This window comes from Lytechinus pictus, chromosome 3 (assembly GCF_037042905.1).
Source record: "Lytechinus pictus isolate F3 Inbred chromosome 3, Lp3.0, whole genome shotgun sequence".
Lineage (NCBI taxonomy): Eukaryota > Metazoa > Echinodermata > Echinoidea > Temnopleuroida > Toxopneustidae > Lytechinus > Lytechinus pictus.
Window position 1 is genome coordinate 18338432 of NC_087247.1, and position 15353 is coordinate 18353784.

The following is a 15353-nucleotide window of genomic DNA, read 5'->3' on the forward strand; positions in this document are numbered from 1 at the left end:
TTGGACGTATATTATAATTTTTTTAATTAACCGGGTCTGGAAAAAAGACTTTGGACATATATTATAATTTTTTAAACAACCGGGACTGGAAAAAAGACTTTGGACATATATTATAATTTTGAAACAACCGGGTCTGGAAAAAGACTTTGGAATTGTACTATAATGTTTTATTAACCGGGTCTGGAAAAAAGACTTTGCACTTTTGTGCTATATAAATGCATTACTATAGGATTTTAGTTTAGAACAGATTCGCCAAAAATCCCTTCAAATTTATTACATTTGTGGGTAAAGTCATTATTACATTTGTGGGCGATCAAAAATTATTACATTTGTGGGTAAAGTGCATTATTACATTTGTGGGTGAAATTATTACATTTGTGGGTAAAGTGTTATTACATTTGTGGGCGTTATTACATTTGTGGGTAAAGTGTTATTACATTTGTGGGCGTTATTACATTTGTGGGCGATTATTACATTTGTGGGTGTAACACGGTTGTGGTTTGCCTATGGATAGCAACTGTGATACAAAATATATAGGAGAGGATCAATATTATATAAGCACACTTGGCGTACAATTTACCCATACTTAGGACCGTATTCTGAAGTCAGATCTAATATAAACTCAGTTTTAAAGTTGTGGTTTAACTATGAATTTCATTTTCATTTTTTCATTTCCATTTTATTGGTTTCTGCAACACTTTTCCATAAACACATTAACAAAGAAAATACAATAATAATCTACATATAACTGACAAGCAAAACATTGAACAAAATTGCATTTTCTATTAAAACATATCGATTTTTAGAAGGTTGCAGGGGTTGCCACTATAAGCTAAGCTTGACTGCGTGGCAAACCCAGAAAGCAATGATAATTATTATTCATCCTACATATCTTAATGTAAGGGTTGCAGGTGCATAATGGCGGGGGGGGGGGGACACTTGGTCCTCATAATGTATGCTTTATTTTGATTATTGGTTGTTGTTTTTTCTGTTTTTAAAATTATGTGTTTCATAAGATATAGAGAAATAACAATTTTCCATTTAACTTTGTGAATATTTATTCAATAATAATGATTTAATACCTTTTTTGAAAGGAGAAATGAATCTTAACTGTTTCAGTGAATTTGGCAATGTATTCCATATATCAGGCACATGATGTCTAAGCGTTTTATGTGCTAATAGTGTTCTAGGATTGTCTAAGTGAATATTCTGACAAGTCCGTGTTGGATATGAATGTAAGTTGTTATTATATGAAAAGAAATCGGTAAATCGGTAGGATCAGTGTGTGAAAGATATGTTGATTTTGTGCAGATCCTAGCAGCTTTATTTTGTAATAAAAGTAAATGTTCAAGGTTGGTTTAACTACAGTTTCCCCAAATAAGGTTACAATAATTAATATAAGGTAGTACCAATGCATTGTATATCATTAAAATGGAATGCTCTGGCAAAAAATACTTCAATTTGTATGATATTCCAATTCCTTTAGCCATTGATGAGGATATATTGCTTACGTGTTGGTTCCATGATAAATGTTTGTCTATTGTAATACCAAGAAATTTCACATATTCTTTTTTTATCTATTGGCTCATTGTCAATTAGAATGTCTTGGGGAAAATCGTCATTCCTATGAGTAGTTTGAAAATGAACATAATGAGTTTTACTTATGTTTAAGGATAACTTGTCACATTTAAACCACGACGAAACATTTTTTAATTCCAAATTCATTATATTAATCAATTCATCTAAATTTCTATGAAATAATAAAATTTTGGAGTCGTCAGCTTATAAAATAAACGAAAGAATTTGGGAAGAATTTACTATATCATTGATATATATTAAAAACAGAAGTGGCCCCAAAATCGAACCTTATGGCACTCCACAATTAAGAAAGGACAACGGAGATTTAATATCATTAATAGAGACGAACTGTTGTCGATTTGAAAAATAACTTTTAATCCATGACCAGGCAACTCCACGTATTCCGTTATTATATAATTTATGTAATAAAATGTTATGGTCAATGGTGTCGAAGGCTTTACTTAGGTCCATAAATAAAGCAATTGCCAATATTGCCAATATTGGCTAACAGTATAGAATTTCACTGAATCAGCTCATTTTTCTCTCAAATCATTATTAGCTGTTTTGGGAGGATAAACTTAATAGCTTTCTTCGCTATTCACAAGTTATGAAAGAGCACACTAGTAAACATAAGAAACATACAATGTAACGAAAGTTTTGACATGTTTCGCTTTCCGTAATTTTATCACTGAGTTAGAACGTGGTCTAAAGTTATACCGGACTTCAGAATACGGGACATATCATGTTTAACAATAACTAACTTGGTTTTCTTTACGACATTCAAGCATAGGGGGAAAACAGAGTAAACATGAGAAACGTAGTAAACATGATTATAGGCCTATATAATTTTATGGCGATGAGGGCATTTTTAGCTTCAGATGATTTAAGGACATATTTAGACCATGACCAAGGGGCGGCGATCCTGGGGGAGGGGGCGGGGCGCACAGTGCCCCCATTCTTTGAAGCACTGAAAGAGTGCCCTTTTTACGCAAGAAAAATGCCCTTCATGAACGTGTCAGTGCCCCTTTCATCAGAAGAGGGCCCATTTTAGGTATTAGCAAGTGACATATCTTGTAACAGTGCCAAATTGTACCAAATATTCCCCCTCATGAACGTGTTCTGTGCCCCTTTCACCTGAGAAGGATCCGTTTTATGTCTGAGCAAGTGTTCCGTTGCCTTCTTTTAAGTGCCCTTTCTCGAATCAGTGCCACTTTTTACCCAAGAAAAGTGCCCACATGAACGTGTTCTGTGCCCCTATCACCTGAGAAGGGCCTGTTTTATGTGTTAACGAGTGCCCCTTTACCTTCTCATAGGTGCCTCTTCTTCATATCAGATAAGGTGTCCTGAAAAACCACTCTTTCCGTGCCCGATGAGCGCCCGGTACTTATTTAGCTATGAATAAAAAACTTGTAAAAATAACCCCACGTGCCTTAAGTTTCATGAGTCATTGTGAGTTGGGTAGATAAGTCTTTTCTTTGGTTTTAAGATCATGGCCGTACACAGGAAAGGTAGGCAGCCCCCCCCCCCCGAAATTTTTAAAACTCGCATATTTTTTACTGCAAACAAAATTCACCAAAAGTATGCACAAAATTAATCAATTTCACTTAACAAAATGCAAGAGTGCCTCAATGATAAGCTCGGTCACTTCGCTCCCTCGTTTTTGAGTTTTTTTCCAAAAAGTTTACGTGTGCTGAGCCCAGCAAAAATGTCTGCATACGTCAATTTTTAAGAAAGTGCCCTTTTCGAAAGAAAATGTGCCCTTTATCCCTGTGCCCCCTTTCAACTTCGCTCCGCCGCCCCTGCCATGACCAAAATTGAGTGGACTGGACTTCAGACTGACGATTGTGTTTACCTGTACAAAAACGCCCCTGAGAAGGTGAGATACAGCATGCTGTCATTGTCTATTCGCAAACGATGACGTATTTATGAAGGGTCACGTGCCAGTCCATTAAACAGACCAGTATACTGTAGTTGCTAACATGAATTCCGTCTGCTGATGTTGATAGACAATTTTCATTGCGTTCATGGCACTGCTATTGAATTAGAATAGTAAAGTACATGCACAAATCAATTTCGGAAAAGGTTTTAATAATTCCTCGCATTACATGCACATGACGAATCAACTCGGTGCACACTGCGTAACTGTACTTATTAATCAACTACTAGAATTTAATACAACCGTCTGATTGTAGATCTTTTGTAAAGATATTCCGGATGTATAGCACGGACGATAAACGTAATCTCTGCCAGGAGGAAGCAGATTCTAGAACCACTGATCTGTCACAACAGCCTGCGTCCTACCCTCGAGCACCACAATACCAGTATGGCACCCAGGCTCATCATGAACAACAGACCTACTGCTACCCAACCCAACCTGTGGCTCCTCCACCAAGTGTGCTTCCTTACGACCTCGATCAGGTGATGGTAGTCCCGTTCGTACCTCGGAATAGGGGTGTGTACTCTCCCAAATCACTTACCCTGGCAGTCATCCTCTGCATCCCAATCATGGGTCTGTTCGGAGCGCATCACTTCTACCTGAACAACATGCTGCTTGGTGGTCTCTACTGCAGTACCATGGGTATCTTTGGTATCGGGTGGGTTGTGGATTGGTTCAGGATCCCATGGCTCGTTAAGAGGTGCAACCAAGATATGAAGGAGACGCACGAGAAAGGCCACTGGCTGTTCTCTATCAATAGATTCATTGGTCCTCTTACGAAGATCTCCTTGATCGATGCATACCTCATGTGGCTGCCCCCCATGGGCTTATTTGGTGAGTAGATCTTTTTTCTCTCAAATATTGTTTGAATACAAGTTGATTATTGGAATCTCAGCTCTCACGATATATTGAATGTTTTTGGAGGCTTCTGCTGAGAATTATTGTATGTGCTTAGTCCATCAAAAGTCGTTGTTTAGAAGGGAGAAATACATTACCTTAGTGTCAATCGATCTCAAACAAAATATGTGGTTGTACATACTCTCCATTCAACACAAGATTCCCTCATACGAGCCTTGAGCACTATACAGAGTGGACTTGGCGCGGTACAAGACCACTTTGTTATTGACATTTAATGGCCTTGTAAGTACTTCATGATCTTAAAAAATATAGACTTTAATGTCTCTTTGTCGAATGAGAAGTATTGAGAAAGTAGTTAGCATTGAAGGTATATAGTTAATAGATGTAAATCAAAGTCATCCTATATCTGAAATAAGAAAATGAATTGGAATAATATCCTTTCACCTGTATTTTCTTTTATTCACCATCACAGGAATGCATCACTTCTATCTTGGACGCACCCGTTATGCCGTGTTCCAAACCTTTACCTTTGGCTTGAATGTGATTGGATGGGCTGTTGATCTCTTTCGGATGCCGTGGCTAGTCCGCAAGGCCAACGAGGATGTTACCAAGATGAAAGCTGGCATCAAGGTTGAAGACCCGTCATACTCACTCATGGATGCCTATCTTATGGCTGTTCCTCTAGGGCTGTTCGGATTTCACCATTTCTACCTTGGTAACACCAGGCGAGGTATCCTCTTCCTCTGCACGTTTGGAGTCTTTGGTCTGGGATGGCTAGCGGACCTATTCCAAATGCCACTGATCGTCTCTGAGGCGAACAAGGAAAGGCAGCTCCGGGAACGACTGAATGGAGTACTCACCCATCACCGAAATCAAGCGTCCGCAACGACTGTGGTTGTCGTACCTGCTGGGGATAGATACCAAGCCACAGCCGGTTACCTAATTGAGCAACCTCCAGCTTACTCAGCCCAAGATACAACCGGACCAAATAATCACGACCTTACTGTACAAAACGTGCAATTACCACCACAAAATGGCTGCAACTCGATGGCTGGATCCGAAAAAGGTGGAAAATTTGTCTCCTGAGATCCTCAAAATTAGAACTTGTATTCTATTCATACGCCAGCATCATTGCTTGCGTCCATAATTAATTGTTAAATCATTGTATCCAAGAATTAAAGTGGTTTCCACGTTCTTGTGACTTTATGCTATTAACATTTAAATTCAATAGGCTGATTTATAAAGCTAGTGCAGTGATGAATAACAAACTATGTATGCCCTGCTCTTCATTTGTCATTCCGCGTCGAGTTGGACTGAATAAGGACATAGGTGACTTCGGTGCATCCTTTGATCACGGCATAATAACTGAAAATGTTATAAGCCAGTTTTGATTGTGAAGTACCATTTTTTGCAGCTATCGGCGTCCATATTCATTTTCGAAATCAACATAAATACATGGGATAGAACTATTAAACCATTCCACGTTTGCTTTACATCAGCAATGAATCCAACACCCGACATGATATTAATTCATTATCATGATAATCTATAAAGTATGTTGAGTTTAATGGATTTGTATCAATATCCTATATATATATTCTATATGCGTATTCTATATTTTTTGTATACATTTGCAAACCAGAGAAAAAGAGATCAATGTATCAATCTATAATTTACTGGACCTCGAGAAGAAGGTGGAATCACAGGGGAATTCAATAACCAGTAATTCAATGTGTGTATCAAACCCTCACAAATACACACAATGCCATAATAAATCTCTACCTGTGAAAAATATGTGGGTTTTTTTGTCCCACTTTTTTTTTTTTTTTTTTTTTTTTTGGGGGGGGGGGGGGGCCAGTCTTTCATACGTAATTACGTATCTAAACAATGACAGAATGTGCTAGCATGTTGTAAAGCTGCGAGCTTGTTCAAATTGAATTATGTCGCCTGGCGAAAGTTATCAGACAGAGGTATATCGTTAAAGTAGACGGTAGAATGCGACTTTTTGTAAGGACAGAAAATTTGTGTAGTATCAACAACATCAGCTGGGGCACTAGTCCAGACTGGTCATGACTCTATTGCGTGTGTGTGTGTTTATATGTATATTATTATGTGCGTGTAACGAAATATTATTATTATCAATGCTATTCTTCAATCATGTATACATTTGTTCTGTTGTTTTTATATATTTTGTAACTTTTGTTTTTAAATGTATAAACAAACAAAATCTGTAACATTGGTGAAAGAAAAGATCTGCAACTTCTGTCGAATGGATATTTTAGATGGATGCAATGTTATATATTTGAAGGGTCGACAAAATACTTTAAAAATCCAATAATTTAATACATGTAAATTACATGATGCATATACGCCTGTATTGCCATGGTTTTTATCATTGTACTATTATCATTGGAAAAAAAAAACTTTCGTGAATGAATGTGAATAACCTGAAAAGATATGTTCATCACCCGTCGGTCTTCTTTTCTTCATCATAATTTCGATTCTTTTTGAAGAAATGCCATGCTTTACATCGCATTGACTTTCTGCTTTTGACATAAATAAAACTAAAAACTAATGATACTTATCTGACATATGAACTTCACGTATTATTGGATGAATTACCTTATCTATATATTTTTTCCTTTTATTAAAAAAGGGCAATTACTATACGTACCATGTCTATAGTATTGAGAAAACACTTCTTAAGCAATATTTTATCACACATTAGACGAAAATTGCAAAAATAAAACTTGACCATATTATTCTACACTGCATTGAGCTAAAGATTGTTTTTATCATTCTAGGTACATTTTGGATAAAGAATTGAGGTAAAAGGACAAATATTAATATCAATATGAACTGAGGAGGATTAGAGTTTATCTCGCGAGAATGGTGCAGCGTTTTAATTAACATCCCAGTGATGATGATGCTTATGATGATTATGATGATAATGTTGTTGCTGCTGCTGCTGATGATGATAATGATGAGGATGAGAATGAGGATTTTGATGATAATGATGATGATGATGGTGATGATGATGATGTTGATAATGATGATGATGATGATGGTGACAATAACGATGAGTGTTGTGACGTTGCTACAGATGGTGATGCTACTGCAGATGATGATGATATTGACAGTATAGGTAATGCCAATCAAAACAAACTATATGAATGATTTTAATGATGATGATGGTAAAGTGTTGGCGGGGTGGGGTGGGGTGGTGTTGGTGATATCAACTAATCAATTAAGAACAGATTAGCTTTATATTGTTATATCTTACACATCAACTTTTAGTCTGAGATCACATAGCATCTCAGGCACGAAGAGTTAATGGCATGAAAGGTGAACGCGGGCTTTCTCAGCCGCATCATCATCATCATCAACATCATCATCAACATCCTCATCATCATCATTACCATCATCATGATCATCATCATCATCATTATCATCATCAAATTCGACAATTCTGTTAACAGAGAGACTTTCAGATCTCAACAATATCATGTATTTTCTGTTATTTCATGTTAATTCTGTTTTCTGTTCATTCATGGCACCTGGCACTTTTTTTTTCATGTACAATCTTTATCCCACGTGTCTCGGAATAAAATGATATGGCGCTATATTTTGTGCCTATTTGATTATGGTGAGAGTGATGGTGACTGATGATAATAACGAGTCATGATAATGATAGTGGAGAGGAAAACGGCGACGACGACGATCATGATGACGATGATGACAATTTCATGATTGTAATGGTGATATTGACAATGATCTATTACCCATCCCCATCCCCACCCCTCCCCACTCCCCTCCCTCTCTCTCTCCCGTACTGTGTTTTATCATCTTTTTCCCCTGTTTCCCTGATCTCCTCATTCTCCCTCTCTTCCTCTCCTTCTTCCCTTTTCTATTTTGATACCACTTCATTTGTCCAATATATTGGCATCATCATAATATATTATGCTAATCAAGAGTGGACTTTGAAATTGTAAATATGAAATCGCCATGGTGACGATGAAATTCATTTTGTCCGCGATAATAGGACGCAACCACTCTACATGTATTATATAGATTAAAAGAGCTTGTTAGAGTCTAATTTTTGAATTGTTTTTCTTGTTATTTGTTATTCATTTACGTGTAATTACGTTTAGAATTAGAAGGAACGATAACAATACCTTCGGTGCAAAAGAAAGCGTAAGTAAATAGCTACATCTACCCCCACCCCTAAATCATGAAAACCGGTTTATGGTTTGAAAATGATAAAGTTATATTAGAAATAACTCAAGACGAGAGCTCGAGATCTTTTTGTCCTATTGTGGTTTGTGATTAGTAGAGGATTCCAACGGACAACGAAGAATAAAGCTCATTTATATTTACACCCAGTTATATCAGTTTAGTTTTATAAAGTCATGATGTTGTTTTGGTAAGAACAGAATATGAAAACAATAATATGACCAATATCAATTGACATTAGAACAATAATCATATCATATGTATAGTGTCTTATGTTATTTACTTATAGCTAAACCGGGTATAGTATATTCTTCATTGCTCAGCTATTGAACATAAGTCACCAGCAGTGGCGTAACAGGCGGGGGGGGGGGGCAGGGGGGGCAAGCTGCCCCCCCCCCCCTGGCGGAGCTCACCGGGAAAATAAATAAAAAACGGGAAAAAGAAAAAAAGGGGGGAGGGAAGGGAAAGGAAAAGGGAAAAGAAAACTAAGAAAAAACATAAAAAAGGGAAAACGGAAAGATAACGGAAAAGGAAGGAAAAAAGAACAAGTGAGAAAGAACAATTCGCCCCGATATACAAATACATTAGCATGATTAATAAGACAGGGAAATAAATTAAAGATGAAAAAAAGGCAAACAAAAGCGGGAAATAAAGGCAGAATGGAATTAGCCAAAATCTAAATTGGAAAATAAAGAATAGGGACAAGATAACGTACACTACCGGGCTGCCGAGGATTGAGATAACGAGCGGGAAGAAAAATGGATGGTATATAGCATAATGTCGTATTAAAGTCTATCATAAACTTGCTAAATCTCCAAAGGCTCTGTCCAAGAGTCAAGACCGCGGCTCTTCATCTGTAACCTTTAATGGGTTCTATAACGGGCCCCTATATGGACCCTTCCTGCATTAAGCTTTACGTTGAAGCACTGGCGTACCGCGGGGTGGTTCCACAGCCAAGGGGAAATAAAAGAAAATAAAGGAGGCAGCGAAATGAGATGAATGACAAAAAATATATGACATGATATTTGCTATAATGATGTAAAAATCTATCACATAATTAGAATTTCATTTTAACAGGCCATTTTTTTTCTGGCTCGCTTCGCTCGCTGGCGACTTTTTACAAATTTCCCACATTTGCTATGGTGTGCCCCCTCACAATATTTGGATCATTACGATACACAACTGTATTGAATTTATGTGTTGTGCTAAAGCTATATAGATATACACGCAATTTGATTAAAATAAGTGGCCATCTGTAAGGTTTAAAATGGCTTTGATATCAATAGGTTCCGGGGCTCTGCCCTGGACCCCACCCATAAAGCACTGTTATATGGATGAGTTTGGACCATGGCCCCCAAAAGTTCTACAACCAAACAAAAAAATGAGGAAAGAAAGGAAAGTGTATTATATTTTTCTGCATATCACGTTTAAATCTATCGTCATGTTAGATTCTCATGAAAAGGTGATTTTTTTATCTCGCTCGCTTCGCTCGCTCGGGACCTATATTAAGCTACTTCTTGCCAGAAGCGCCATACTCGGCCCCCTCGAGCATATAGAGCTTCGCCCTGATGCTCACAATCATAACAAAAATCCTTTTCACCGTGGCGTACAAAAAAGAGAGAAAAAAGGAGAGGAGGGTGAAATATGATATCATCTTTTTAACATTATGTCAAAATCTATCACAAAATTTGATTTTTGCAATAAAAATGTCAAAAAAATTTGCTCGCTCGCTTCGCTCGCTCGCTTATATTTATATATATATTTGCCCGATACGCCATATCGCCCCCTCAAAATTTTTGCCTTATGACGCCATTGCCTGTTCCATGATATGACCGGGAAATTTTTGGCTCTTGCCCCCCCTGGCCACCGACCCCTGTTACGCCGCTGGTCACCAGACTAGGACTGATAAATTTAAACATGCCGAAAGTGGGCGGGAGCATAATCATGTGATCCACCAAAAGATGACATCATATGCAATATTGGTAAAAATACGTCGAGTGTGAATTATTGCGATTCTAATATCGCCAGAGCACATGACTTAAGCAAACTCACCGTTGGGCCGCCGAGAGCACGTAAAGCATCGAGAGAAGGTAAACATACGAGGTATCCGGCCAAGTACAAAATTTAACTTCAAGCTTTTCTTGCTTTCATTTGGCGAGCAGAGGACCAGATGGTAACCGTTGTTTTTTATCGTCGATAAATTATGCAGTATAAATGGTAGCGTAGCTCCGTTGAGAACAAGGGGCAAGGAACTGGAGATACAGCCTTACATGCCTACCTTAACTGTTTCGACCTAACATTATTTATGATAAAGAATTAGAATATCCAAAATAAATTTGCTATATCAGACGACAAGATGGCGTCGAATTCAGATAAAGTTGTACCTCAAGGAGGAGTGTCACCAGGCACAGGTGGATACCAGAATCCAGGAGCTGCCACACCCTCGTACCCCAATGCGTCTACCAGCTACCCACATCCTAATCCACCCTACCAGCATACCACCCAGTATCCCTACCCACCTGTGGCGCCTCAGCAGCCTTCCCAACCGCTTCCGAACTTCCAGCCTCCTCAGCAGCTTCCGAACTTTCATCCAGATCAAGTGACAGCGATTCCGTTCCATGCTTCAGTGAGGGAACTTAACAAGTCAACATCTCTGGCTGTTATCCTGTGTGTCCCGATACTTGGGATGCTCGGACTTCATCATTTCTACCTCAATCGACCTTACTTCGGTTACATCTATGCCTTTACATTAGGTAAGTTGATCTTCAAGGTTCTTAAGGTTCGCTGGTGTTAATGATCATGGCGATGAGAACGATAATGGTGGTGAACATGGTGATGATGATGATAATTGGGCTTATTGTAATGATGATCAGAATGATGTTGCTGATAACGGCAATGCTAAATACAGATCATAAAAATAATGATGAGTATGAGAATGATTGTGACGGTGGTAGTGGGGGCAGTGGTGGTGACGATGATCAAAACAACAATGATGGCAATGGTGATGATAGCACAGATGATACTGATGATGATATGGTGATGATGAAGATGATGGTGATGACGATGATGGTGATGATGATATTTATGCTGCAGCTTAATTAGTTATTTTTTGTTGATGATGATGATGATGCCTAACAAGATGAATGCGCTTGGTCATAATTCTAATGCCATTGGCATTCAGCTATGATTATGATTATTTCAGGTAATGTGTAATGATCGAAGTAAAGAGCTAGAACATGTTTTTTTTCTTCTCTTTTTTTTTCTTTCTGTCCATTTCTCCTGTTTGTTGTTGTTAGTGTGTTAGTTTGTTCAGCTTCTATGTCTGATTATGTAGGAGGGGGGGGGGGGGGGCTCATGAGGCGGGAAAATGCATATTAATATATTCCTTCATTCAGTTTGCTTGACTGTATTACGTTATGTCATTTTTTTATTATTGCCTTAGCTGCATACAGTAGTCGTTGAAAATGTTACTTTTGTATGATTTTGGATTATGTCTCTATCCTGATACAATTTACATGCTATGTTTATTTTCAAATTGCCTATGTCATTCTATTTGTGTATTCACAGCTGCGATTGATTTGTTAATATTAGTTTGTATGATATTTTCTATATTATGTATGTATGAATTTCATTTTAAGTGAATGAATAATAAAAACCACTACAGAACAAAATACATATGACATACCACTATTAAGCGAAAGAACCGTCCACAAGGTCAGGGGTACCAGATGGAAGCTTTAAAAAAAATAGAAAATTTATTGAAAGGGTCATCAAGATTTGATGTAATTTTAGGTTGATGCTAAATGATACAGATATACTACATATGAGCAGAACGTATCAAGTTTACAAGTTGTTATGATACCATCGGTAGTTATAAATGTATTTTAATATTTTCTTTTATGTCCAGGACTGTTTGCTCTCGGATGGATCATTGATTGGTTTCGTATCAAGTCCCTCGTCAAGAAATGCAACCAAGAGACTCGAGAAGCCCAGATCCGTGGGTACAAGCTCTACAGCCCTATGTTCCCTGGTCCACTAACCAAGATCTCCCTGTGTGATGCCTATATGCTCTGGCTTCCACCCATTGGTCTCTTCGGTAAGTGGATCTTCCTTCCACCCTGGAACAACATGGACCTATCACCTCTGACAGAGGTAGTATAGGGCCATGGTTTTACGAACTTACATTTAGTTTCTGCTTTCAAAACCATTGAGTGTTCTTATATGGAATTCCATGCATAGTATGTTCTACCACTTTCAATTGTAAAAAAAAAAAAAAACAGAAAAAAATGAAAATTAAGGTTTAAAAAAAAAAAGCAAGATTCAATACCAAAGCTATAAACAATTGCAATGCATTTTTCGCTGATACGGAGGCAATATTAACTCTTCGGATGAAAATACTGAACAGTCGGGTGTTGGTTTCGCAAAAGAGAAGACATCTGCAAGTAAATTCGGGAGCGTTGCTTCATATACTTTCTTCAGCAAAATTTACTATTTTCTTGCCAGATACAATTTCAAAACAACAATTTCTTTGAAATTACCAACAGTTACTGTACAGGCCTAAATGGGACTCCATTATTTTATCTTCAGAAATATTCTGATAAGCACTCACTCAAAGAATTATTTTCGTTTTTTTCTTGTTGAAGGTTTCTACCAGTATTACCTTGGTCGTAGCCGCTATGGTCTTTACCACACTCTAACATTCGGTCGCTGTGGCCTTGGATGGTTGCTCGATTTCTGCCGCCTTCCTGCAATGGTCCGTAAGGCTAATGCCAACATCGCCATGATGAAGAAAGGTATTCGAATCGAAGACCCTCCCTACTCTGTCTGCGACGCCTACACATTGGCTTTCCCTCTCGGCATCTTTGGGCTACACCACTTTTATCTCGGAAACACCAGAAGGGGGTTCTTGTTCCTCTGCACGGCCGGGGTCTTCGGATTGGGTTGGTTGGCAGATCTCTTTCAGATGCCTTTGATCGTGTCAGAAGCGAACAAGAATCGGGAGCTAAACCAGCGGTTGGTCACTGCCGAGGCAAATAATGAAGCACGGGCTGTCCACACCACGGTCGTCGTGACGCACTCTGCTAACTCGGGCTACGCCAATGGTCCGGGTGATTCCAATGGGCAGGTCGTTTCTCTTCCTGGGCAAGTCAGCGGACAGGTCCGAGCCGGAGGGGCAGTTGGGGCTACAGGTGGGCACGTCAACGAGCCACCACCAGTCTACAAGCCCGAGGCTGGAGAGGGTGAAAGCGTCATGATTGTAGCTAATGATCATGGGAATACGGGGCAACCAGGATTCGGGCAAAATACCTCGTCCTCACAAGCAGATACTAAGGAGAAGAAAGATGTTCTTAACTAAGATATTCATTATAAACAAGAAAGAAAGAATTTTAAGTTGCATAAACATGATAAAGAACCAGAATAGAAAATAAAGCAAACAAAAAATCAAAGAGAGTTAAATTAATCAGAAAATTCAGATTTAAGCAGTATATGACAAAACATTCCCAGTGTTATCCTGCATACTGCTGTCAAACTCTTGAATGATAATGTTCGTGAGAAGAATTGATTGAATGGGTATGATATCGGTATAAAGTGATACAGGTACCGACTTTGATAAATTTGTATGAAACCAAATGAAATGAAATGAACTGAAATATCGAAAGTAATGTGTTAAATATAACTGTCATTAATATCATACCAAATTTTATTAAAATTCTCTCGTAACAAATCTGACCAGCACTATTTATTTTCCCCTATAGTTTCTTCATTTTTAAATCTTGTATATCAGTACTAAAGATTTGCATATTTGCATTGTAAAACTTGCAAAAAGAGCAGAGTGAGTTAGAGGGGTGAACGTTTTACTTTTCTGTAAGGTGAAAATACTGTTTTTATTTCCTTCATTCTGCTTGTTTTTATTTCTGAATCAATGTCTTCTTCTTCATTACTATCGTCCTTATTCAAAATGTATTGTGCCGTCTAACTCTGTGGAAACAGAACACTATTTTATTCTGATGCATCTTATTAGCTTGAACTATTGTGGGATTTCTTGTTCAGCTTTTATATAGTGTTGTTATCTGATTATTGTATATATCGTTCTCTGATTGTTCTATATATATCCTATGTTTGACAAATGCAATCTATTAATCAATTATTAGATTTGTCATAATCATACTCTTCATTCATTCTATATTTCGCCTTCTTGAGTTCTTCTTTTCTCCTTTTGATATGTGGTTTATATAGTCTCCAACACTCGAGTTACACTAAAAAGGTAGCGTTGATGTAAATAATTATATTGTATAATATCAATCTCTCATTTCGGATTGTGTAATTTATCAGAGAAGTTTGGGGGTCATATAGGGGGATGCATAGAGAAAGAGAGGAAGAGAAGGAGAGAGGGGAGGGTGTCAGATACAGGGAGATATATATATATATATAGAGAGAGAGAGGGGGGTAGTAAAAGAATGAGGAAGGGCACAAAGAAGGAGATATATACAGTGAGAGGGAAAGAGGGGACGGAGTGAGGAAGCCGAGTGAATCAGCAAGAGAGAGGTGTGTGAATAAGAAAGAGGAGAAAGAAGAAATTTTAAGGATAAGGTAAGAAAAACTCAAGAAAACAGAAAAGCATTATATTCCAAAATCATGACAATCAAAAGGATCCCCCCACTCCACACACAAAAACCAGTGAATCTCACTAACGTTTCCCTGCCAGAACGAAGTTGATTTAAAAATAGAGCAAATAAACAAAAACGAA

General features: G+C 37.9%; 2 protein-coding genes across 2 annotated transcripts; both read left to right on the forward strand.

Annotated features, from left to right (window-relative positions):
• Positions 1–704: 704 nt before the first annotated feature.
• On the forward strand, positions 705–7139 carry LOC129256491 (uncharacterized). Its single transcript, XM_054894680.2, has 2 exons — positions 705–4348; positions 4845–7139. Exons 1-2 carry the CDS (start codon positions 3793–3795, stop codon positions 5456–5458), a joined length of 1170 nt encoding a protein of 389 aa, XP_054750655.2. The 5' UTR covers positions 705–3792; the 3' UTR covers positions 5459–7139.
• Positions 7140–10622: 3483 nt separating this feature from the next.
• On the forward strand, positions 10623–14908 carry LOC129256490 (uncharacterized). The gene is made up of 3 exons (XM_054894679.2): positions 10623–11358; positions 12513–12701; positions 13249–14908. Exons 1-3 carry the CDS (start codon positions 10962–10964, stop codon positions 13959–13961), a joined length of 1299 nt encoding a protein of 432 aa, XP_054750654.2. The 5' UTR covers positions 10623–10961; the 3' UTR covers positions 13962–14908.
• Positions 14909–15353: the final 445 nt, after the last annotated feature.

What these genes read in the sequence shown, in the direction of transcription:
- LOC129256490 (XM_054894679.2), top strand. Translation starts at nt 10,962, where the DNA reads ATGGCGTCGAATTCAGATAAAGTTGTACCTCAAGGAGGAGTGTCACCA. An exon ending in CATCTATGCCTTTACATTAG is followed by an intron (nt 11,359 to 12,512) that starts GTAAGTTGATCT and finishes TTTTATGTCCAG; the next exon opens with GACTGTTTGCTCTCGGATGG. An exon ending in TCCACCCATTGGTCTCTTCG is followed by an intron (nt 12,702 to 13,248) that starts GTAAGTGGATCT and finishes TTCTTGTTGAAG; the next exon opens with GTTTCTACCAGTATTACCTT.
- LOC129256491 (XM_054894680.2), top strand. Translation starts at nt 3,793, where the DNA reads ATGTATAGCACGGACGATAAACGTAATCTCTGCCAGGAGGAAGCAGAT. An exon ending in GCCCCCCATGGGCTTATTTG is followed by an intron (nt 4,349 to 4,844) that starts GTGAGTAGATCT and finishes TCACCATCACAG; the next exon opens with GAATGCATCACTTCTATCTT.